The following is a 25160-nucleotide window of genomic DNA, read 5'->3' on the forward strand; positions in this document are numbered from 1 at the left end:
GCCCATGTTTTAATTGGAGCCTAGAAACGGCAAAAAGTACATTGGAACGAAGGTCCCTTCATTTTCCCCTGTGTTCACCCACTGAATAGTCCAGCATGGCGTGGGTGATGTGGAATCATTACCCCCCAGATCATGCTCTTGAGTAGCTGCAATAGAGCCAAAAGTTCCAGAGAGGGCCCCAAAACAGGATGGAAGTAACTGTGGCCAAGAAAGCTGGTGCTTCAGAGTGAAGAGTTAATTAGTGCAGTGAATTAGTGCTTCCTTAGAGGCCAATATTTATTTCAAAAGGTTTTTCCAGGACACTCCTGGGAAAAGTTTCCACTGCAGGGTGGGCAACCTTGAGCCTCTTTTTCCTTCATCAGGGATCCTTGTTTTGCTTTTGTTTGTACCTTAGGTGTCTCTAGAAGAACACACAAATTTGGCACTTTCCCTGGGAATTATGTTGCCCCTGTGTGACTGCTCCTCGACCAACCCCTTGTGTGCCAAGTGGAAGCTGAATCTGCTGCTCTTGTATCCGGTTTCCTTGGAAAGATGCCCCACAATCTGTAGACAAGGAGCAAAAAGAGGTGGCCGTGTGAGAGCCAGCCTGGAGCCAAGCTGTGTTCGAGGAAGGTCTTGCTGCTTGTACCCTGGAGTTCTCTGTTCCCTGACCACCGCCTTCCACTTCTGTGTCTTGGCTTCCTTGTACAGGGTGATCACACTCTTATTTCCCCCACCCTCCAGTATTTATGAAGCATCATTATTTCAAGCCTTTCTGTGACAAGCAAGAGACTCAGGCTAAGCAGACAGTGCAGATAACCTCCTCGGCTCTTTGCTTCCTGTGGTCCAACTGAGTTTCCTCTTTGTGGGCAAATCTGGGAGTGCCAGCCCTTCTGCCAGCTCTCATGGCAGCAGCGCAAGGTGGAGATGGGATTGGGACCCTGTGATTGCCCTGCATCAAATCTCCAGAAAGATCCTGCTTCCTTGCAATGGAGCGCAAACACTGCTGTGGTGCTCTGCAGACTCTGTAACCAATGTCCCACTACAACTGAAGAGCTGACGGCGCTCTCTGAGCACCCACAACCGTCTCTGTGTTCCATGGGAATCCGTGGACCCTGCCTAGAGGAGGCTGCTCCACCAAGTGTATGCAAGGCCACTTGGCTACCAGTAGTAACATTTTTGTAGCTTGCCCAACTTCCCTCAAAGGCTTTGGCTGCTGGAGGTCCATCTAAATGGTCTCTCCATCTAAAGGATTCATTTAGAACTTCCAATCATTCCTCTTCATGTTTGACCCTGTGAGTGGATGCACTATCTTGCTTGTGTTAAACTAAAAGATGTGATCACTTGGAGAGTTAGCAGATTCCTAGGGCTTCTCTGCAGCTAGAGCACACTTTGAGCATTCCTTTAGCATAAACTCTCTGTCTTTACTTGCAGTTCATCTTCACCTTTCTCCTTGCCTAATTTTAAGCACCTGCTGCAAAGAGTTTAATATTGATACAATTGTTGTGGGTCGAAGGAAGGAAGTGAAGGGGAGAATTCAGTCCTGTTACGGTTACTGACATCTATGCTAATTGACCCCAACTAAGAAGCAGTGGTGGTTCTTGCTTTTGCATAAGTGTCCATTGTCCACAGCTCCTCTCTGAAGATGCATCTCATTCCTGCCCCCAGCAGCAAAACCCAGACACTGTTGGAGACCCGCAGGACTCCTATCCTGGTATTAGAAATCTGGGCCTGTTTGTATGTTGCCTGTATCCTGCCTTTAATCTCCTTGAACTACTTTCCATTCTGGCAGTCTCCTTTCACCTCCAAAGTCAAGGGTCAAGACTGGAGGGAGATTTCTAGGTATAAAGATATTCTCTAGTGGCTAGAGTAGCTGCAGCTTGAGCTGTTCTCAAACTTCTAGGGGTATGCAGCTGGCGAGGCAGAAAAAAACAGAGGAAAGAGACAGTGGGGGATTGTATTGGGCCAAGAACACTGAGACATCTATGTCTCCTGCAGCCTCTTGCACAGTGCTAACAAAATTGTCCTCCACACTGCAGCAGAACAGCTGTGCAAATGGGGTGTTGAGAGAGTCCCACCCGTGGAGAGAAGATGTGCAGGTTGAGACCAACCCTGGTGGAGTTGAGTCTCTGCTCTAGCTAAACAACAGGGGCTGCCTTTTGTTTTTAAGAAACATGGTAGCAGCACCTTGCAGGTTCAGACTCAGCATCTTGGCTCAGTGGTTTCCAGACTCTTTACCTTCAAGGAAGCCTTTCCTGCCGTCCCCCACCTGTGCATATGCCACAGAACCAGCACATAGCAAAGGACTGTGGCGCATGCCCAAGTTCACTGAGGCACTATCATGAGGCAGTGAGGCAACTGCCTCAGGTGGCAGGTGCTGGAGGGGCTCAGCAATGCCCTTCATGGGATTGGAGCTGTGTGTGCCATAAGCCTGCCCTAAAGTAGCTTGCTTTCATCAGGTGAGCACTCTGCAGGATGTGATCCTCTTGCCAGTCTCAGGCAGTTTAGACACCATACCTTTAACCCCCCCCCAAAAGAAATCATGGGAACCATAGTTTACCCCTCAAAAGCTACAATTCCCATCACCTTTAACAAGCTGGTTTCCAGGATTCTTTTTTTTGGGGGGGGGGGAGGCAGAATCATAGAATTGTAGAGTTGGAAGAGACCCTGCGCTTCAAATGTGCCTTAAATGTATGGAGTGTGTACAGCCTCAAAATGCGATTCAGGTGCCTCACTGAAACACGGTCCTGGTCCATTCAGCTTCTGTATGTGGAACGAAGGAGGGCACCAGTGTCTTGTTTGTCTCCAGCAGCAAAGTGTTGAGGGCAGCCCTGCTGTCAACCCATCACTCCCTTGAAGCAGCACTTTTGCAAGGGGAGTTTGGTAGAGACGGCAAACTCTCTTGTGGGAGAGCTCTTCTCTCTCACCACTTGGGAGGAACCCCAACCACCACTATTTGAAACAACCTCATCTAGCATTCTGGATAAGACTGGGTCTCCTGACCTGACACATGATTCGGAGATGTGTTGTGCCTGCGCTGCACAGCACCACTGAACTTGGTCAGCTTGGAGGAGGCGAGTGGCTGTCTGGTTCGCTCTGGGACAAGAGAGTCCTTGATATTATTGCCTATGCAGCTTGTCCTGCCAATAAAATGTCGCTGATCTAAAGTCAAGTGTGGCTCTTGCCGTGTTGTTTCTAAAGCGTCCACAAAGGCAGAGAGCAAGAGAGCACTATCTTAAATGGCTAATTTTGGGAGCCCTGACGGATGGGAGGTAGACAAGCCCTGTCCCTTGGGAAGTTATCCTGTGTGGTATAGTGCAGCTCTTATTTACTTCATGGAGTTTGGCCTGGAGAACTTCTGGCTTGTGTACTTTTCTAGAAAGGCAGTGTAAAGTCTTCAGTTGTCCCCCTGCCATGTGTTAATGTTGGAAACATTGCCGTTTGGATTTTCTGCCTGAGGTACCAGTGTGAAGATTCCTCTGGTGCAGAGGCAGGATGGCTGAGCATCTCACAGCAGGGACAACGCCCAGCCTCTGCCCTTGGACCTTGAAAATCCTGAGTGCCTCAGGGAAGACTGCATCCCCTAATTCTGCCATGCGAGATACAGCAACATCACAGTTTAAAATGGAAGGTTAGAGAGATCCCCATACATTTGTTTATATACAGAGCTATTTAATTTCATTTGCGAATCAAACACTGATTGTGTGAGAAAGAACAAAACAGAGATTTGCAAGGAGTTGAGGGGGCAGGGCCTTATTCTGGGGGCACTCAAGGGTACACAATACCAGCACATTTTTTTTCTAGAAGAAAGCAATTTGAGGGGGTATTGGGAGCAGTAAATATTGTAGAAACAGCAAGGAAGAAAATTCAGGATAGATAGTGGGGGGAAGAAGCCCTTTCTAGGGCTTCTCTCTTCTCTGACAGTTTCCCCCCTTCCTTTTGAATGGCTCTTTTCCTCTCTCTTAAAGGTAAAGGATACCTGGATGGTTAAGTCCAGTCAAAGGTCACTTTCAGGCCAGGGAGCTGGCATTTGTCCACAGACAACTTTTGGGGTCATGTGGCCAGCATGACTAAACCGGTTCTGGTGCAACAGGACACCGTGACAGAAGCCAGAGCGCATGGAAATGCCATTCACTTTCCTGCCACAATGGTACCTATTGATCTACTCTCGCTGGTATGCTTTCAAACTGCTAGGTTGGCAGGAGCTGGGACAGAGCAACAGGAGCTCACCCCATCGCGGGGATTCGAATCCCTAACCTTCTGATCAGCAAGCCCAAGAGGCTAAGTGGTTTAGACCACAGCGCTACCCGCGTCCCTTTACCTTTACCTCTTCCTTTAACAATAGCTGGATGCGTAGAAACTGAGTAGCTGAAGATTTTCACATCACTTTTATTTTGTTAGCTTGATATGTCCACATGGCACATATCAAGCTACTGTTGCAGGCACATGAGCAGGTCAGTAAAAGCAAAAAATGGCAATTTAAGCCTCTGAGATGCAAATACTTCCTCTATATATAAAAGTGTTGAGAGAGAGAGAATGCAATTGGGTTGTTGCCAACAAAGTTCTACTTAGAGTAAGCCCACTGAGATTAATGAACCTAAATTATCACACCCACTGACTTTGATGGGTCTACCCTGAGTAGGACTACCATTGGATACAACCCATTGATCTTCTGTCTCTGTCCCTAGATGTCCCTGCCCACAGCAGAATGACATGCTTGTTTTTCAGTAGTCAAGTGTGCACAGAGATTAGCATGGAGGTAGGCTGAGCTGGGTCTTTCTTTGTCAGCTGCCTCCCAGCCTTAGTCACTTTAGGGCTTTACAGAGTTTATTGACTGACCTCAAGAGACAGAGGGAATTAGGCTTCAGGGCAAAACAAAAGACCTCTCTCTGGCTCCAGACACAAACCTATTTTGCAGACATGCCTTCAGTTTTTTTTATATTGCCTGTGCAGAAGGGCTGTGATCGTCTAGGGTGCCGTTTGGGAAGGGCAATCTTCTCCCTGCCCCTCACAAATATTTCACTTCCTTGTCTCTCAAGACAGACGGATGCTAACACAATGAAGCTCCCAGGAATCTGCCTCATACTTATTAAGGCCATTGGCGGACAGCTTCCAAGGGTTTCAGGCAGTGGTTTCTTACAGCCCTACCTGAAGATGACGAGGATTAAAGTCATCCTTAATATGGAATTTATTGCCATTCAAGTTAAGGAATCCACCAACAATCTACTATTTTAGCTACATGCTTAGGACTTTTATCCACCTAAGACTTTGTTGCCTTATACGTTAAATTATTATTGATCATCTATTGGTATTGTATTTTATCTATATTGCTCATGGTGAACAAATACATATATACTTATTTTGTGGGATTGGGGGTTGTACACTACTCTGATACTTTATATGAGAGGTTTATAAATCTTTAAAAATAATAAATTATTATTATTAAACACATTTATAGACCATTTCACATCATTAAGCCACCAAAGCAGGTACACGCAATAAAAGGGGAATAAAACACAGAATACAAGTTCTGCAAACACTAAAATCAATTCAACAAACTCTAAAACAGCAAACTAATAATCAAATTCCAAAAACAGCAAAACCATTTCATCAGATATAAAATTGATACTCTGTAAACAAACAAACCTAGGATCTGCACTGCAGCATGTGCTGCCCCACTGAGGTGCGCCCTTCCCTTAAATACTGGAAAGAAAAGGATATTTTATTTTGTACCATTATTGTTTGGCTAAAATGCAACACATTTCTTAACAGTTTTTAGTAAATAAGTCTTCGCAGAGAGGATTGCTAAAGTCACTTCAAGATACTTCCCTCAGATATGGAGATGAGAGAGATCAGCTGGTACTAAAAATATTGTTAGTCTAAGCATTTTTAATGGGCTAAATTATAAGAACTGAATCTGCAGGTTTCCCCTTCTTGCCCTCTCTAATGCATGACAATCCTGTTTCCTTCAGCTTTAATGGATTACGAAGTGTGGAACCAAAGAGATTTGCACTTTAATTTATAGCGCAAACATTCTATCATTGGAGTAAGTGATTAAATTTGGTGGGAGAGGCAAGACATTGCCCACCCTGCCTCCATTCTGGTTTCACTCTTTCAGGTCAGTTTTTCTAAGGCTGCAGTGCATTTAGTAGGGAGGGACCAAATCCTGTTGAACTGAATGGGGCTTTCTTCTCCCAAGAGAATGCATCGGCCTGAGCTGTGCCCTTGTTTTTAACTAAAATATGGTGTCAAAAGTCTCATAAACCAAATTCAAAATTTGTTGAAGTTGAAAGGCCAGGTGTAAGACCATCTCTTTGCAAGGCCAGTGAGGCATGAGCTCATTCATTGTGATTTGGAAGTCTGCCTCCTCCTGGCAGCTCCGGCAGTCGAGCTGGTGCCAAATGTATTGCTCTGATTTCTTTTGGACCCCATCAGTGAGGCTGAGAGGGAGACAGCCCAGGACCTCCATACAAAGGGCCCAGGCTTGTGCCCCTGGGCGGTCACTTTGGTGTTGCTGACACAGCAGTTTGACGGAGGAGCACTCCATTGTCTCTCGAGACAGACGGAGGCCAGCAGCAACAGCAAGCCCCACTGAGTGCAAGGGGCTATTGCCAGGGCAGGACTTTGGGGCAGACACCCTGGGCTCAGCCCACTAGCCTGGGCAGAAAGGGTCCCAGAGGTAGCAGGGCTGGCTTGCCATATTTTGAAACCAGTGAAGCAAGACACATCGCCATCTAAGGGAGGCGAGGCCATTAAGCCCCAAGTCTAAAATGCCCTGTTTACTCACAGGTAAGTTCAGACACTAAGTTCACTGAGGTAAAAGCCTCAGCGCCTAGGACTTGCCGATCGCATGGTCGGCGGTTCAAATCCCCGTGGCAGGGTGCACTCCTGTTGTTCGGTCCCAGCGCCTGCCAACCTAGCAGTTCGAAAGCACCCTGGGTGCAAGTAGATAAATAGGGACCGCTTTATAGTGGGAAGGTAAACGGCGTTCCGTGTGCGGCTCTGGCTCGCCAGAGCAGCGATGTCACGCTGGCCACGTGACCCAGAAGTGTCTCCGGACAGCGCTGGTTCCTGGCCTCTAGAGTGAGATGGGCACAACCCTAGAGTCTGTCAAGACTGGCCCGTACGGGCAGGGGTACCTTTACCTGTACCTTAAGTTCAGACACAATCTGTGCTGGCATCAGGGGACCACTGCTGGTTCCTCAAGGATGCAGGCGCTGCTGCTGCTGCTGCCCCTTGTTGTCTTGACCTGCGTAGGAGGGGTGTTGGTGTTGTCTACACTGGTTGGCAGAGGCTCTCCACCCCCCCACCCCCCGGAGATGCCAGAGTCTGGGCTTCAGGCTGCCTGCATGCACAGCAGATGCTCTGTCATGGAACTATGCTCCTTCCTCTGGGTTCAATGGTCTTACAGTGGGCAGCTCCTTAGAAAGCAAGACGCATTGCAGTGCTTTCAAGATGTGGCAAGCCCATGCTGCTGTGCCAAGGCCCCTCCTGCTCTACTGGACTACCCTGGACTTCTGCCCCAGAGCCCCACGCTGACGGTGCCACCACTGGCAAGGCAGCCCAGCCCTAGATGTGTGAATGTTTTCAGAAGTGAGCCCCACGGTACTCCAGGAAGCTTACTCCCATAGATGTTATGGGTTTCTATTGATTGCATAACATGTATACACCGCTTGATTGTAAGAAAACACAATGTGGTTTACAAAGAAAATGTTCACAGTTGCAGCCTTAGCTTCTTTGCATTAAGATGGATGTTCCCAGAGAGCAGGTGCAACCTGGGAGGGCTTTTGCCTCTCCCCCCCCAGCCCAGAATGGAGAACCTCTGTGCTTCCAGATGATGTTGGTCTAACTCCCATCTTCCCCGGCCAGCAGAGCTTGTGGTCAAGGGCAACCCGGGTTGAAGTCCAGCAACATCTGGAAGGCCACAGATTCCACACCCCTGCTTTTGGGTTTATCCTAAGCACCTATTGCTGGAAGTGAGATGATGGACTAGTCAGCCCTAGATTTTGATCGAGCAGCATGTTGAGAGCCAGGTGGTGTAGTGGTTAAAATACTGGACTGTAGTTGGGGAGAGCCCGGTTTTAATCCTCCCTCAGCCACAGCGTTCCCTGGAGGAATTCTTTCCCGCCTAACCTCCCTCGCAGGGTTGTTGTGCGTAAGAAATGGGGACGGGGGCCAGAGGTGTAATACAGCCTTTCTCAGCCTCGGGTCCCCAGATGTTGTTGGACTACAACTCCCATCATTCCTAGCTAGCAGGACCAGCGGTCCGAGATGACGGGAGTTGTAGTCCAACCACACCTGGGGCTCTCCAGGGAAGAGCCAGCCGGGGCGCCGCCAGAGCCAAGGCGCAGGGCAGCCGCCGCCTCCCCCGGGGCGCCTGCAGGGGGCGCTCGCCTCCGCTCCCTTCGCCGGCGCGGCCCACCCGGGAGGCGCGTCCGCCCCTTCGCCGGAGCCAGGAGGAGGCGGCGGCGGCGGCGCGCGGCCAGAGCAGCTCGGGGCGCCGGGGCAGCAGCAGCCGCCGCCTCCTCCTCCTCCTCCTCCTTCGCCCGCCCGCCCGCCCGCCGCCCGGTGCTGCGCTGCTCTCCCGCCGCCGCCCGGCCTCTCCCTCGGCGCCTTCGGGGCCCCGAGCCCCGTCCCGGTGAGTGTCCTCTTGCAGGCCCGACAGGTGGAGTTGGCGCAGGAGCTCAGCCTCCCCGCCCAGCTCCTCCGGGCGAGACTCAGGCTGCGGGGCTGCGGGTTCGGGGCCGGGGAGGGAAACACCAAGATCCCGTCCTTCCCGTTCTTTGGAACTCCCTGCCTCTTGAAGATTTTGCGCGCACCGTACAAATTCCCTCGCTCCTATGTCTTTCGGGGGATGCTTTCCGCAATCAAATTAAGCAAGTTATTTTTGCCTCCGGTGTCTTTTTATTGGGGAAAGGGTGGGGGCTCTTAGTTTTGATTGCCCTGTTCTTGTCGCATGACTTCAATTGTTCTTTTTAGCTGTAGCTTAAAGGAGATCTGTAAATAAGAGTAAAGAGATCCCTCGCCGGTCGAACCAGACTCGCCTTCTGGCGTTTCAGGGGCGTTCAAGAGGCTTCGCGAGTCCGGCGACTGATGGGCTCCCCTTTCAGGGAGGGAGACATCTGGCCCAGAAAATGCTGCTTCTTCCTCCCAACTCCTTCTGCCATTCTGTGCTCCTCTCCTCCTGGAAAGGGTGCCAAGGTGCTTCACAGAATTCAAGAGGACAGGCTCTTGTGCTTTGGAGCTTCCAGTCTGCAGTTTGCCAGAGGGGAGGCCACTGAGGAAGGGAGAGGTGAGCAGGTGTGTCTGTTTTTTGGCTCAGGGTATATCCATCACATGGAGATCAACAGGACTTCAGGAAGCTCTCCTCAAATCAGGGATGGGGAACCTGCCACTCTCCAGCTGTTCTTGGACCCCATCCCCCTGGCCAGCATGCCTAGCGGTTGAGATTATGGAAGTAGCATTCCAGCAGCATCTGCAAGGCCATGGCTATCCTGACTGACGTGGCCCCTGGGGAACCTGCCTGCGGAGAGAAGCTCTTTAGTGTGGATCTGGTTTGAGAGAGCCCTCACTTGTCTGGGGTGGGTCAGGGAGCGCACCTTTGAGTCCTTCCCAGCACAATCCCGCCCTGTTGTGTGTGGCTACGGAAGAGATCTTGAATGCTAGCGGAGAACAAACTGACAGCATCAGGTGCAGGAAAGCTTATGCCTCAATAAATTTTCTTAGATTTAAGGTGTCCAGAGTCTTTCCCCGACCCCCTTACCCCCAGGAAGAGTCAAGTCCAGGCATAGGCAAACCTGGCCCTCCAGATGTCTTGAGACTTCAACTCCCATCATCCCTGACCACTGGTCCTGTTAGCTAGGGATGGTGGGATTTGTAGTCCTAAAACATCTGGAAGGCAGAGTTTGCCTGTGCCTGGTCTAATCCTTTGGAATTTGTGTCAATGTTGTCTCTGAACGGAGGTCTGTCTCTGGTGGGCTTGCTGATTCAGTCCCTCCTCCGAAAGGTTTGCCCTGAAATTGGTTCTCATTGCCAGGTAATATAATAAAGAACTGCAGAGTGCAGAGTGTCTTTCTCTCCTTTCAATAGCTACATAACAGCATCACTCTCCCTGCTTGTGATGCCAGCCTTAGATCAGGGGTCCTCAAACTACAGGCCGCGGTCCAGATCTGGCCCGTCAGGGTCCTGAACGCAGCCCAGCCAGCAACTGCAGAACTCACCGCTGTCTGATGGGTCTCTGGCGAAAGGAAGTACAGCATTCCGAGTGCGAGTGCGACCTTGGCATCCAGCGTCCATTCATAGTGCGAGTGGTTGGTTGGTTGTGGGGAGGGGGGGCGGTGCGCATGCAAGAGGAGGGATGATGTGATCCTGCGCACGTGCAACAGGCGGGTTGGCGCTTTTGCATTCTCTCTCTCTCTGGTCCGTGGCTGAGAGTTCCTTTGGCTCTGCACTGCGTGAGGCAATAAACCTGGGTGAGGCAGCTGTGGGGGGGAGGTCAGCCGCCCCCTGCTTTCCCTTTTCAGCTGTTACGCTCCGAGGCGGGACAGGAAAGTGGCCATTTTGGGGCTGGGGAGCCTCATTCCGCCGCCCGGCAGAGCAGGTGGGAGGAGATATTGACCATCTCATTAGCCAAAAGCAGGCCCATACTTCCCATTGAAATACTTATAAGTTTATGTTGATTAAAATTGTTTTTCATTTTAAATATTGTATTGCTTTTCCTGCTTTTTGTGCACCACAAATAAAATATGTGCAGTGTGCATAGGAATTCGTTCATGTTTTTTTCAAACTATAGTCCGGCCCCCAACAGTGTCTGAGGGACAGTGAACTGGCCCCTTGCTTAAAATGTTTGAGGACCCCTGCCTTAGACCCTGGAGATAGTCGCCATGGCTGGGCACTAATAGCCTTTGATGGCCTTTTCCTTCAGGAATTCATCCTGTTCTCTTGTAAAGCCATGCAAGTGGTGGTCACTGCGACTTATTGTTGGAGCAAATTCTGTAGTTTAGCTGTGTGTGAGGAACTTCTTTAGTCTGCCTGGAATCTCCCAACATTCAGATTCATTGAATGGTTGTGGGATCCAGGTAGAATTAGGAGAGAGTGAGATGGAGAGCAACATCTCTCCCAGTGAAAAATGTTTCTGGGGCAGAATGTGCTCCACCCGGATGCACATGAACCTCAGCATCTCTCATTTTAACATTCAAGCCTGTTCCCTGCACCCCACATTTTCAGATTCTGATTTGCGTGTTGCGTGTGCTACAGACTTGGCCAGCTCACACAGCTCTTTATGGCTGTGTGGTGATGACAGGAGCCGAGGAGTGACTTGACTGAGCTCTGTGAACACCAGCAGGGGTGTGGCAGGGACTATTCTTGGATGGGTGAAAAGACTTCATAGGAGCCTCCTGTTTCCTCTTCTCATTGGGGTTTTGCCCCAGGACTTTTCCACTTCTCCTGCATTGATCACGTTTTAACACATCCAGCTAGTGCTATTGTCTGCTTCAGAACCTGTTGCATTTCCTAATTGGGGGGGGGGGGGGGCTCGTTGGAATGCTTGATTGCTTTCATTTCTTTCCCACAAGTTTGGCATATGGAGTTGACTTATCTTTCCAAACTGATTCCATTTTGATTATAGTAGCAACTATCTAAATGCCTCTGAGAAGCTTGCAAGGTTGCTTCCCTCTTTGGTATGCTGTCCCAGTGATATAGTGTCCCTGCACATGGAGGCTTCATTTTGCTCCTAGGAAGTGAAATAGTTCCTGGAGGTAGCACTTAAGCCCTTCAGGCTGCAAAGGTAGACTTGATAGTTACAGAAGATGCATGACAAACATCATCAAGCCAGCTTCTCAGAAGTTGCAAAGCTTCAAAGCACTGCAAAATTCCTCGCCCCGTATTTATTGAAAGCAGAATTAATTATGAAGAATAAGCAAGCTTAATTTGCTAGTATTTGGCATGATTGGTACACTTTTCAGAATTCATCTTTTCAAGACACAGAATTTGTATTTCATATATAATGTAATATTTAGGGTTGTAGTCGATGCTAGTCCTACTCAAAGTAGACTTACTGAACTTAATGGGCATGACTCGGGACAGTATTCAAATTGCGCATTCCATTAGCACAAGGATTTCTGCTTGTGTGACAGAACTTCATCCCCGCTCCTTGTCCTACATCCTTCCTCCCAAATCAGCTCCAAAGGGCTGGGGGAATCTCTAGAACAGGCATAGGCAAACTTGGCCCTCCAGATGTTTTGGGACTACAATTCCCATCATCCCTGACCACTGGTCCTGTTAGCTAGGGATGATGGGAGTTGAAGTCCCAAAACATCTGGAGGGCAAAGTTTGCCTATACCTGGAAGGAAAGTTGGACTAGATGACCCTTGGGTCCCATTCAACGCTAAGATTCTATGTTGCGCATGTGGGAATCCTTGCACTGGCGGAACATGGGCACTTAGGCTTGTGTCCAGTGTAGCACTAACAGGTTTCTTTATTTTGGTGGGTTCGCTATGCTTTGGACTGAGTTGGGTGCAACTCTTAGTTCAGAAAATGTGCGTGGCCCTCAGGCCTCCCCTTGAGCTATTCAGGATCTGCTCCCCCAGGGCGAGGAAGCTGCTCTCCAGACAATGGGGGAAGCTTTTACTTTGGATCAGCTGCCAAGTGCTGATCCACCCCAATATTTGATCCAGTCCAATAGGGAAAGCAGCAACCTCCTAATCCTGCCGCAATTACACATAAAGCCAAGGTTTGTGGCTGGGCTGCTGTAAACCCAATTCTTCCTTCTTCCAGATGAGGTGTTAACTGTTTGCTCACAGTATCCATTGCTATTTCTCAGTTTATTACCAAGGTAGGTCTGGCCCTAAGTTTGGTCCTATCCGGGCTGCATTAATGTGGGGCATCAGGAGTGTTGTGTTAGCATTTCCTCACTTTGCTGTTGAGCGGAGTTCAGGATTTCACGGTGGACTAGTCTCCTGAGAAGCTATGTGGGTGAACAGAGGCTGGTGTGACTCTGCTGATTCTCTCAAGTGAGCTGAGGGTGTCAGAGGGAAAGTTTTGCCTTTCCTTGGGACACTCGGGCTCAATTGGAGGCTGTTGCTGCATGCCTTAAAATAGCCAGTATTATAAGGTAGGAGCAAGTCTCTCACAAATAAAACTCCACTTGCCATTTGATCACTGTTGTTCTTTCATCTGGGCTCTTTTTATCACTGTTAAATCTAATGGCTAACATGGTTCAGTTCAGCTTCTTTTGTTTTAGCCATTTCAAAAGGCGATGAAAAACTTAAATCATCAAAAGATGAGTTGTTGTTTCCATCCACCTGTCTCGACAGACAATGGAGTGTGCCTCTAGGGGTGAGGTCAAACTGCTGGAGAATCCCAGCGCCTGCTGTGGCTGCAGAGACCAGGAACTCCCAACTGCTGCTTGCCTCCCACATTGTTTTTGCTTCCCTAGCAGCACCAAAGTGACTTCTCTGGGGCGCAAGCCTGGGCCTTGTGTCTGGAGGTCCTGGGCTGCCCAGATAACAAGACTCCCATCTTTCTCAGCCTCACTGATGGGGTCCAAAGGAAAGCAGAGCAAGACGTTTAGCATCAGCTTGGCTGAAGGAGTTGCTGGAAGGAGACGTACAAGGTGCCACCCAGCTGTCTTCAGAACTCCACTCCGGATTTGTGTAGCCTTTTCTTCTCTTGCATGATTTCCTGCAAGGCAGCAGGCATGGATTTTTCCTCTGTGTGTGTTTTCCCCCAAAGACTTTCTCACGAATGAGTATAGCTTAACTTAATGTAACTTAAAAGAAATCTAGGGTTCTTCTGTGATCTAGCTGATAGCATTCCATACTCTGATGTCAGCATGTTATAGACAAAGTATCCTGCAGGCTCTCCGCCTAGTCACAAAACCTATGTGGCCAGAGTTCCTGAATGGGTGCAGAGCCTACAGCTGTTCACACTAAGGCTCCCCTTTCAAGCAGCGGTGGAGAACCAATCCTCCAGGCTGCATGGCTGCTCCACACCACTTCTTTGGAACATTCTGCTTTGCATGCAGAAGGTCCCAGGTCCAGTTCTCCAGTATTTCCAGGTAGGACTGGGAGGGTTCCCTACACCTGGAAAGCTGCTGCCAGTCAGTGTAGGCACAACTGAGGTGGATGGGCCAGTGCTCTGACCCCCTAGAAGGCAGCTTCCTATGTTCCTAGATGTTGTTGCATTGGAACTCCCTTCACCTCTGACAACTGGCCATGCCAGGGGCTGTTGGAAGTTGGAGTCCAAGGACATCTGGAGGGCCATCGCTTTCCTGTCCCTACTTTAAAGCATTGCACTTAATGTGCAGACACTGGGATGTGTGGCCAGCAGTGGGGGCAGAGCTCAGTTGCCCTGTCCTCGCCATGCATTAGATGTACACAAGGAAGGGGAATTTGACCGCACTGTTAGTGAGCAATTGGGAAATGGCACGGCTTGCTTGCAGGCTTCCCTGTCACACTAAGTAAAAGGGCGATGGATAGTTTTTAAGGCTATAAGAAGAGTCTGCAAGATCTGGCCAGCGGCCCCTCTAGTCCAGCCTCCCCTTCTCCCTGTGACCAACCAGGTGCCTGTGGGAAGAAGGCAAGCAGGACCTGAACGCAGCTCTTGTGAACTGGTATTTGGAGGCATTCCGCCTCTGGCAGTGGAAGAAGAACATGACCATAGCCTTATCCTCCATGGTTTTTGTCTAATCTACTGTTTAAACCAACCAAGCTACAACTTTTTTTAGGGTACCTTAAAAAAAACCACCCCTACTTATGGTGGTCACATTTATGAATGAATCTTTTCCTCAGTGCATGGTGACTTAGGGCACATAGTGGCAAATTCCAAGTTGAGCAATTGTAGTAATGGATATGGTGCTCTTGTGCAACACCTCCTTCCCCCCCCCCCACCAGACTTTCTGTGGTGAGGAAAGTGGTGAGGAAATGCCCTGGAAAGTGTGAGATAACAGTTGCTTCACACCCACCCCATGTAACCTCCCCACCAACAAATCAGAGTGACTGCTCAGTGGACAGGCAATGCCATATATCCTCCCTACAACCTTTGTGCAAACAAATCAGAATAAATGCTCAATAACAAGGCTGCCTGCAGGTGACATCAGCTGCTGCTCATAGGCGCCGACTCCATGGGGCTTGAGGGGGCCCGAGCCCCCTCAAAAATTTGTTTGGGGGGGCTCTGCCCCCCCAATAATCTCCGGCGCCCCTCCAGCAAAGCGCCATCGCCGCCCCTCCCCCAGCCCAAAATGCACAGGGTCGGGCTGCATGCCTCCTGCCCTCCCTCCCGAGCAAAAGCTCCACCTTCGGAGCTGATTAATAGGAGCAGCACGCTCTCCCCTATTCGCTCACGAGGAGGCGGCGCCACTTTATTTGCATATTCATGAGCTTATTTATTATTCATGAGCTTTCCCGGGCGCCCCCCCCCCCAATATTTTTTATAAGTCCGCGTCCCTGCTGCTGCTCCCTCCTTCAATCTCAGCAGTGCTGGCTTGCACTCGTTGGGACTGGCCGGCCAGAAGGCAGAGAGACCAGCAGTTGGTGAAGCCAGAGCCAATGACTGGCAGAAGCAACTAAGGCTTGTTTGGTCTCTTTCCTCTGCCCAGCTAGCTCTAAACAGGCAAACTTCCCCATATCTTTTGAGGAAATTGTGTGGATCTTTCTTCTGGGGAACTGCCTGTCTGTCTCCCATTCCTCCACCTTAATATTGGGATTTTTTTTTAAGCAAAGAATGTGCCAGAATCTCCCAGTCCTCCTTCCTAACACAATGTTCTCCCTTTCTCTGATATCTCATAATTTCCCACACTGGTCTGGTTCATTTACTACATCCATGTCCCTCTGTTCCTCCAAAGGGCTCAAAATGTCATTCATGGGCCTCCCCACTTCTTCCCAGGGGCAGACTTTGGTAATATGGTGCCCTGAGCAAGGATTTGGCACCCCCTAACTTTGAGTAAAATATAAATATAGGTTGCAGCATTATTATTATAAATATAGGTTGCAGCATTGTTGTTGTTGTTGTTGTTGTTAATTCACCCTCTTGGCTTGGCACCCTGTGCTGCCCCTTCCTCTGTATTTGATCCTCACAGCAACCCTTTAGGCTTAGCCCTGTAGGCTAAGATAGATTGACTGGCCCAAGGTTGCCCAGGAGCTTCATGGCTGAGTGAGGATTCAACCCCTGGCTCCCGGGTCCTAGTCTGATGCTCTAACCACTCCACCACACTTGCTGTCAGTTGATCTTGGCAGGATAGTTCTGGCTCCCAGGCTGAGCTACAGATCTGTTACCAGTTTTTCAGCTACTACTAAAAACCCACCTGAGGGACCTACCTGTTTTGGGGACGTGTGGGATATGGGGCTTCCAAATGTTTTCAATGGGCCGCCTCTGTCTGGCCTCCTCCAGATCACTCAGCTCCCGGGCCTTGCACCCTTCTTCTCCAGCTCTTTTGCCTGGCTGGGATGTGTCATGGAGCTGTAGTAATGGCTCTTGCCTGCCTGAAGGGAGAGATGTAGGAGCAGAAACGGTTGACCTTTGTGTAACTCAGGGGTCTGCAACCCGCGGCTCCGGAGCCGCATGTGGCTCTTTTACATCTTTGCTGTGGCTCCGGGGCGGATACTAGCGAGGGGAGGAGGCGCATTGTGCGCCCCGACACTCCTCACTGTGGCGGGCGCTGTACTGGCTGTGACGTCGCATGGGGGCGGTGCGTGAGTTAGGCACGCACCGTCTCGACGTCACCTTCCCGCCCGCTGTCAGATCGCGGCTCCGGAGATATATTTGTTTGAAATGTCGCAATGGTTTTGTGGCTCCCAGTTGTTGTTTTTTCTTCGGAAACGGGTCCAAGTGGCTCTTTTTGTCTTAAAGGTTGCAGACCCCTGGTGTAACTGAAACGACATAAAGATGGGAGTCACATCCGCTGCCCCACCCAGGGAGATGCCTATGAAGAAATGCAGCCTTCAGGCTGACAGTGCCCCCCCCCCACTCCTTTCAATGTCATCTTTAGGGTTTCAACCACCTTGACCGGTTGAGGAAGCCTATTAAGATGGACACATTTCTATTTTTTGTTTTGAAGAATTTATAAACTACTTGATTAAAAACAAACCAACCCCTAAGTAGTGCGCATAAAACAATTAATAATATACAAATAAAACCAGCAAAGTTTTAAATATTCAAAACTCATTTTATGTCTGGATAGGCATGCTGAATGGTTTTTTTAAAGCAGTTTTTTGAAGCAGTACAAGGTGAGTTTCTGCCTGGTGTTTATAGGCAGGGAGTTCCGAAGCACAGGTAGCTGCCACAAAACAAGACAGACACGCAGATGCAGAACAAATATCATGTCGCGCTTGTAAAAGTGCACAATCTGCAGATCAAAGCGGTTGAATGGGTTTGTAGCGGGCAAGGTCCCAAGCTGTTAAGGGCTTTATATACTGATAATAAGACCTTGAATTTTGTCTGGTGGCAAATCAGCAGCCAGTGCAGATCTTTGAGCAGAGGCATCGTGTGCTAGCAGGATCTCACTCTTGTTAGCAAGATGGTCACACACTGTGTTTTAACATAGAGAGCTGCAACAGGTTCTTCATCTGGCAAGGTGAGTTCTGGTAGAGCCATCTGTCACTCATCCTTCCACTCATCCTTCAGGCAGCAGACACCTGAAAACATTTAAAGTGGTGCCTGCACGTTATTTATTTTATTTTTATGTGTAATCTGCCCTTCAACCTGAAGGTTCCCAGGGCAGTTACAACATTTGATTAAAATATAATACAACAGACATAGCTTTCAAAAACCACAGAATCAATAAACTACTTCCTAACACAATCATAGAATACCACAGTAAGGCAGCAGCAAAGGAATCAGTCCTTAAACCAGCTAGGTCCATAGGTCTGAACCAGCAAGCGCTTCTCCCATAGATTTGTAGTGGTAGACTAGCATAGATGGTCTGACCTGTGGGTTTACTTCAGGTGCTATTCCCCCCCCCCTTCCTCCCGCCCTGCCTGATGGAACTGAGAGCTGCAGATGGAGCACGAGAGAAAAGATACAGAAGTGCAGCAGCATCTTCATAGCTTGGACTTTGTTTTGCGCCAAAAGTGGTTGCTGCTTGTAGCTATTTAATTGCAGAGTTTCATCGGCTGGTGTCTTGAGGAGCAACCTCTGGAAATGAAGGGCTAAAAACTGGCGCTGCTCTCCCAAATTATCTGGTCCCTTTTCACTTCGTATTTCAGCTGGTTGACTAAAACCCCTTATTTTGGCTGCTGATCCCTTATTTTCGAGGCTGCTGGTCCCATATTTTCAAATCTGTAAGTTGACAGCTATGCATAATTCGCACTTTCTGAAACAATACATGAACCAAAAGGCAGTCAGCCTTCTCTGAATCTTGCAATGCCATTTTCCAGCCACGTAATGTTGTGTATGCTAAGGTAAAGTGTGCATTAAAATGCATGCATTGATGAAAGTAACATTGATGATATAATGCAGAAATTCATTACATTTGGGGAAATGTTTTTTGCCAAAGTGTATAAATTATGCAAAATTGCATACAAAAATGTGTATGTTGGAAATTCACAGTAAAAGGCTGATGAGGACTTAAAAACAAATGATGCGGAAATGCAGAGAACTGAACTTAAGATTGAAAAAATGAGAAATTGACAGAGACGGCAACTGATTGATTCACCCCTTGTGGAGACTTGGTTCATTGTGGTCTTAGCCCCTGGGCTGTGGCCAGCAAGGTCTATCTGCCCCCCCCCGCATAAACAGGCCGTGGCATGCTCAGGGAGGTGTCAGCCCAGCACCCTCTCCTGGGAGGTTGTGCTTTGCTGCAAACTTCCCAGCCTCAGGTCTTGTGGCTGTGAACTTCCTGCCTGGTTCTCCGGGTGCTTTTGCTTGTCTTCTGCCTCCCCCACCAAAGCCTCCTGGGCCAGCACTGCTCCCCCCCTTCCTGCTTCTTGATGAGAAGGAAGCAATATGGTGTGGCCTACAGCACCAAATGTCTGGCGCTGACAATTGCTTGCATTTCTGGGGACCTCCCTTCCTCTCCTAGATCTAGGAGCCACTCCCACCCTGTAATGAGCCCTCTTCTTGCTCCTCAAGGCAAAGTGACCTCCTGCTTTATTGCTATCTCTCTAAATTGTTGCTCCATAGTGGTGGCAGTTAAGGGACGCGGGTGGTGCTGTGGGTTAAACCACAGAGTCTAGGACTTGTCGATCAGAAGGTCGGCGGTTCGAATCCCCGCAACAGGGTGAGCTCCCATTGCTCGGTCCCTGCTCCTGCCCACCTAGCAGTTCAAAAGCACGTCAAAGTGTAAGTAGATAAATAGGTACCACTCCGGCGGGAAGGTAAACGGCGTTTCCGTGCGCTGCTCTGGTTCGCCAGAAGTGGCTTAGTCATGCTGGCCACATGACCTGGAAGCTGTACGCCAGCTCCCTCGGCCAATAAAGCGAGATGAGCGCCGCAACCCCAGGGGTCCCTTTACCTTTACCCAGTGGTGGCAGTTATGCCCATTTTCTGCCTCATTCTAGCTGATAAACACACACACACACACACACACACTGCCATTGCTGCTTCTCCATCCCTTGTTGTTTAGTCGTTTAGTCATGTCCAACTCTTTGTGACCTTATGGACTAGAGCACGCCAGGCACTCCTGTCTTCCCCTGCCTCCCGCAGTTTGGTCAGATTCATGCTGGTAGCTTCGAGAACACCGTCCAACCATCTCGTCCTCTGTCGTCCCCTTTTCCTTGTGCCCTCCATCTTTCCCAAAATCAGGGTCTTTTCCAGGGAGTCTTCTCTTCTCATGAGGTGGCCAAAGTACTGGAGCCTCAGCTTCAGGGTCTGTCCTTCCAGTGAGCACTCAGGGCTGATTTCCTTAAGAATGGATAGGTTTGATCTTCTTGCAGTCCATGGGACTCTCAAGAGTCTCCTCCAGCACCATAATTCAAAAGCATCAATTCTTCGGCGATCAGCCTTCTTTATGGTCCAGTTCTCACTTCCATACATCACTACAGGGAAAACCACAGCTTTAACTATACGGACCTTTGTCGACGAGGTAACGTCTCTGGCTTTTGAGATGCTGTCTAGGTTTGTCATTGCTTTTCTCCCAAGAAGCAGGCGTCTTCAATTTCGTGACTGCTGTCACCATCTGCAGTGATCATGGACTTCTCCATCCCTGGAAGTCCATAAACCTTCAAGAAGCAGGTCACAATCTGGCTGGCTGTCTTTGAAGAAAGACAAAGAGGTCAGTGGAAAGAGGAGAGAGAGAGAGAAATATGTACAGTGGTACCTCTGGTTGCAAACAGGATCCGTTCCAGAGGCCAGTTTGCAACATGAAAAGAACGCAACCCGCAGCGGCGCGTCTGCGCATGCGTGAGTTGCAATTCGCCGCTTCCTGCGCATGGAAGACTTGTGGCCAAATTGGAAGTTGCATGGAAGTTTCGGGGCTCCTGCTTCCACTTCCTTGTTAAGGAAGGAAAACCATGTTGCAGTAGGATGTTTTCCGCTCTGTGGCTTCAGGAAGAGACGATTAGCATTTGGGAATTGTGGGAATGTCAGAGAATTCTGTCAAAAACAGACACGGGAGTGGAATTGCAGTGTTGATGCTCTTGCAAGGTAAACCCACCAGAGGGTACATTGCCAAACTTGGAGCTCTGCATGACGTCTGGTGTGGACCTTGGGCTATGTGGGGAGCAGAAGCAGGGCTAGAGGGCCTCTTGGGACTGGTTCACATGTATGAACCAATCTGGATAACCTAAATATCAGAAGAGCATTTAATTCATTAGTCTACAGAGCATAACATGCATGCTCATCACTTGATCGCAAATGGTCACTTGCATGTGAGAACAGGCTCTTGCTTGCTCCATCTGGCATGGCCGTTTTCCAGCAGGCCAAGCATCATACAGCTGCGCTGGCAGGAGTTCAAAGTAAGTGTAGCCCAAAACATCTGGAGGGCACCAGGTTGGGGAAGACTGCTCTAGAGAACTCTAGCAGTGAAAATGAAGGCATGCAACAACATATTTTATTGGGCTCCACTTACTCAGCCTTGATGTGTGCTGCTGGGAATATGCTACTGTTATTACATATTTAGCAGTTATGATCGTAATTATTTTAATTAATAGCCATTCCAGGTTAGCCCTTTCTAGTCGGCTTTGCTGTCACATTCTTTGTCATAAAAATCTAGGGTCACCATTGCTCACTTTGTTGCAGGTGGGATTCCAGGTTAGGAGAAAACATGCCCAAGCAAAGCACAGGCAATAAACCATCAACCTGACTGTGAGGGGCAGAGCAAAAGAAAAGCTGGATTTATAACTTTTATTATCACCTGGAGAGCATCACTGCAGTTGTTGTTACTGCTCCTCCAGGTGTCTGACATGGTTAGATCTGCAACTTGCTCTGCGCCCTTCTCTGCTTAGAGCTCCTTTCCTTGTCAGGCACTTGCGGTTGGCAAGGAGGAACCTGCAGGCTGGGGGGCGGGCGGGGGGGGGGCGGAAGTGAGGTCTGTGACAGGAAGGCAAATGTTGGTCGCATCATGTGGTCTAGGAAGGAACCAACTGTTTTTCAGTCTTCAAGTTCCGCTTCTGGAGAGTGACTGTGCAGGAGAGGAACAGGGCTTTGGGGTGTGCTGAATCTTTGGAGACAATTGCTGCACCTCAGTTTGGGGGTTGTAGAGGTAGGTCCACGATTTGAGGTCTCCTGAACAGAGCCGGGGCTGCAATTGTTTGGAGAATTGTGTGGTTTGGGGGTTCTAGCCCTGACAAAAAAATTGGGAAGCCCGCTTCTAGGGTCCTTGAGTTGACATTATGGACTGTGCTTCTCTGTGAGGGAAATTGCAAGGTGCTAGAGAAGCCATTTTATTTAAAAAAATTCTCAGAAAATAATATCTGAGGTAGAGGTATCAGGTATTTTGGGGGGAGGATTCCAGCTGAACTGTTGGAGAATTTCACCAGTGCCCTGGAAAATATTCGGTGAAATCCCCTTCCTGTGTGTAATTTCAGCCCCCAAGAACAGAGTGGAGAACTTAGGGAACAACTGTTGATGGAATTTTATTATTGAAATGTAATTGACGGCAGCAGCGGGCTTGTCCCCTACTCCTTCCAGTCTTCTCCTCCTCCAGTGAGAAGGCCCACTGCTTCCTTCATCTACCTGTATGACCACCAACAATATACAGGCGTCCTCCCACTTACTTGGGCCCCCACATGCATAAATGAAAGTTGTGTAAGTGGGGGAGCACCCTCTAAAAAGCTTCTAAATGCCCATTTTTTCCTGCTCCCACTCTTCACACAACTTTTTCTTTAACTAGAGTTGAAGCTCTGGGTCCACCTGGAGGCTGGAGGATGTGCGGAAAGGTGGCTGCTGCTGCTGCTGCTGCTGCTACTGCTGCACTACCCCATGCATCGGCTGCTAGGCAGGGAGGCTGAGCAGCCTTAACAAAGCCCCACTGGACCTCGTGTCTCTTTGGGGCTTCCTCCGTCCTCACTGATGTCCTCCTTGGGCCCTGGGGAGGGTTTCCTCACAAACCACAAGGACTCTCTAGCTCTCTCCTGCCATTTCCTCATATGATTTTATTTATTTATTTCTTTGTTTCCCAGTGCTGTGCATGCAAGTGGTCACACACAAGGCAACCATGCATATGGGGGGGGGGTGCCTATACAGTTTAATTTGATAGTAGCCAAGCTGAAATTTCTCAAAAGGGAACTTACTTAGATTTCCCTCTCTCTCTAATATATGTTGCATTTCATTTGATAAGGCTCTTTCTGTTAGTTGTTAGCATGGTCACCCTGCTTGCAAATTTAAGGCCGCTTTTGACACTCTCCACTGGCTAGTTTCACTCATGGTGGTTTTGCTTGCATGAGCTGGGCGCTTGCTGGATCCAGTCACTGCTGCATCACCTGCTATTAGCAGAAGAACCTTTAGGTTTCCAGGAAGCCGCTGTGTCTGATATTGGTGGTTCCCCAGCCTTAAAAAGAAAAGCCACGTTGCACACATGAACCAGATGCCTTATGGTTCACTCCAATAGCTGCCTAACAAGAGCTGCAGAGCAGGGAGGAAGAAGGAACTCAGGGCTATTTCGTTGCCTCTGCGGAAAGAATAGCTGCCTTTGGCCCTCTCTCAGCTGTCAACTTGCAGCAGCCATTCCCCCAGACCTCCTGACCTGCTTCCACCCCAGCTGGTCACTTACTGGTCGTTGTAACTGGTGCCTGTGGTTTCTTTCTTTGTCCTCCCTCTGCATCTTTTTTCTTAGATGTGATGTCGTTTAGACTGTAAGCCTGAGGACAGAAAATGTCTTACTTCTGGTCTTCATATGCTGCTCTGAGAGCCTCTTCAACTAAAGAGCAGAGTAAAAAATAAAAAAGCTTTACGTACCCAACTAATAAATGATTGACTAGAGTTGTCCTGACAATTGGGGAGGAAGAGGCAGAGCATCTGCTTAGCACGTAGAGCATCCCAGGTTCAGTCCCCAGCATCTCCTGGACCGGGGGGGGGGGGAGGAACCCTTGCCTGAAAGAGCTGCTGCCAGTTGCTGGGGACAACACTGCGCTTGACTCGGCGGCACAAGGCAGCGTCCTCTGCTTCCAGGGCCAAGAGTACTTCCTCATCTTCTCCCTCCTGGAACGCACAGCCATTCCTTCCTATTATCCACCAACATTCCCATCACCCTCTCTTCACAGAATTCTTATCCTTTGCTTTTCAGGCCCACAGGGTCTGCTGGTGGAACTGCCATGGCGGTGAATGTGAATCTCACGGGTCCCGCTCCATGGGGCTTCCGCATCACAGGGGGACGGGACTTCAGGAAGCCCATCATGGTATCTAAGGTAGGTACCCTGTCTCCTGTTTCTCCCACTGGCTGCCCATATAGTGCAGCCGAGTTCCCCTTCTGGCCTGTGGGCCACATGACGGATGTTGCTGATGGGGTAGGCAGTTTTGCGCGGAAAATGACCTGCTGCTTCTTATGACTGTCTTGTACTCTGGAAAGTCAGGCAGCGAGAGAGCCCCACACAGCAAGGAAACGTAAAGTGTGTATAGCACACTTAACTCCCCCACCGCCCTCTGCTAACCAGGTAAGATTGTCTGCTGTTCCTTACTTGGCACCTTCAACCAAGAAGGGAAAAGGGGGGCCCTGCATAAAAAGGCTGCCGTGTGGCAAACCCCGGTCAGGGTTCCAGTCACTCCGTTCCATTTTCCGCCTTCTCTAGTTTTCTCCCTCAGTTAGCCAGCATTTTGTACTTGCTGAGCCTGCTGAGTCCTCACTGAAGTGTTTGGGTGAGGGAGGGGTGCTTGGCGAGAAATTTGATTCAGTTTGCATTGTTTCATTTTCTTAAACAATCCACAAAACAGACGCGTCCTCCCGGGTTTTATACATCTCCGGCCAAGGAACATGTACGAAAATGTACACACATTACATTAGGGCAAACTGTTCTGGAAAATGGGGCATACTAATTAAAACGGCATACAAAAATATGTTTATTAGGATAAATTCACATTAATATGCTGATTAATTTTCATGGGTATTTTTTTTTAACATGCAGATTGCTGCAGAAATGTGGAGAGCTGAATTCAAGGTTTAAAAAATTAGGAATTGAGAGAAACCAAAAACAACAGATTTGTCCATCCCTTTGGGTGCCCTGTCCCACTTATTTTTAAATCTTGTCTTTCTTGATTGATTTCCATTGCCAGTCCCCAGTTCCATCCCTAGGGACATTTAAAACTAGCTTCTGAGTGTGAGACAGGAAAGGACCCAACCAAACTCGGTTTTCACGGAGCTTGCCTCTTCCTCACTCTTCCCTTTCCAGCCACTCTCTTCCTCTGCCCTCCCACCTGGTTTTCAGTTTTCCCCTTTCAATAGTTGTTCAGGATTCTGTGGGCACTGAGTGTTCTCCCAAGGGCACAGTGGTGCCGCCTTGGCTGCACAAGTATGAGCACTCAAAAAATTTGAGGCAGAATTATAGAGATGGGATGCTAACTGGAATGGGCTGCTCAATCTTGCCAAGAGAGGAAGATGAGCAGGTGTAATGTGTGTGACATGAAGACAGTTACAAAACTCTGATGTGGAAGAGACTTAATCTGTGGGCCACAGAGTGCCACCAGGTGAGATGCACTTGACTATATTGTAGCTGGAAGCTTCAGCAGGTACTTGGACAAGGAGGCACAGTGTATTGACTCAAACAAAAAAGGTTTGAATCCGCATGACAGGGTGAGCTCCTGTTGCTCTGTCCCAG

At 49.1% G+C, this 25160-nt stretch overlaps 2 protein-coding genes and 1 long non-coding RNA gene across 22 annotated transcripts in view; 2 read left to right on the forward strand and 1 right to left on the reverse strand.

Annotated features, from left to right (window-relative positions):
* Nucleotides 1–3151, forward strand: part of SORBS3 (sorbin and SH3 domain containing 3) — an 81922-nt gene extending 78771 nt beyond the window's left edge. For 17 of the 18 annotated variants that reach the window (XM_083480464.1, XM_083480454.1, XM_083480452.1 and 14 more), the window contains one exon: nt 395–3151. In XM_083480464.1, coding sequence (XP_083336590.1) covers nt 395–456 — 62 coding nt within the window. In that variant the 3' untranslated portion in view covers nt 457–3151. The remainder of the gene's footprint in view (nt 1–394) is intronic. The other variant, XR_014520212.1, reaches the window with a different exon arrangement.
* Nucleotides 3152–5503: 2352 nt separating this feature from the next.
* On the reverse strand, nt 5504–7182 carry LOC310695631. Its single transcript, XR_014520194.1, has 2 exons — nt 7125–7182; nt 5504–6761 (listed from the first exon to the last, which is right to left on the reverse strand). It is a non-coding gene; the product is annotated as an uncharacterized lncRNA (long non-coding RNA).
* A 1236-nt stretch (nt 7183–8418) lies between these two features.
* PDLIM2 (PDZ and LIM domain 2) overlaps nt 8419–25160 on the forward strand; it is a 52104-nt gene continuing 35362 nt past the window's right edge. For 2 of the 3 annotated variants that reach the window (XM_083480666.1, XM_083480668.1), the window contains exons 1-2: nt 21492–21613; nt 23636–23756. In XM_083480666.1, coding sequence (XP_083336792.1) covers nt 23664–23756 — 93 coding nt within the window. In that variant the 5' untranslated portion in view covers nt 21492–21613; nt 23636–23663. Of the gene's footprint in view, nt 8618–21491; nt 21614–23635; nt 23757–25160 lie in introns of those variants that run through there. The other variant, XM_083480667.1, reaches the window with a different exon arrangement.

This window comes from Podarcis liolepis (assembly GCF_965112155.1).
Source record: "Podarcis liolepis genome assembly, chromosome: 16".
NCBI classification, from domain to species: domain Eukaryota; kingdom Metazoa; phylum Chordata; class Lepidosauria; order Squamata; family Lacertidae; genus Podarcis; species Podarcis liolepis.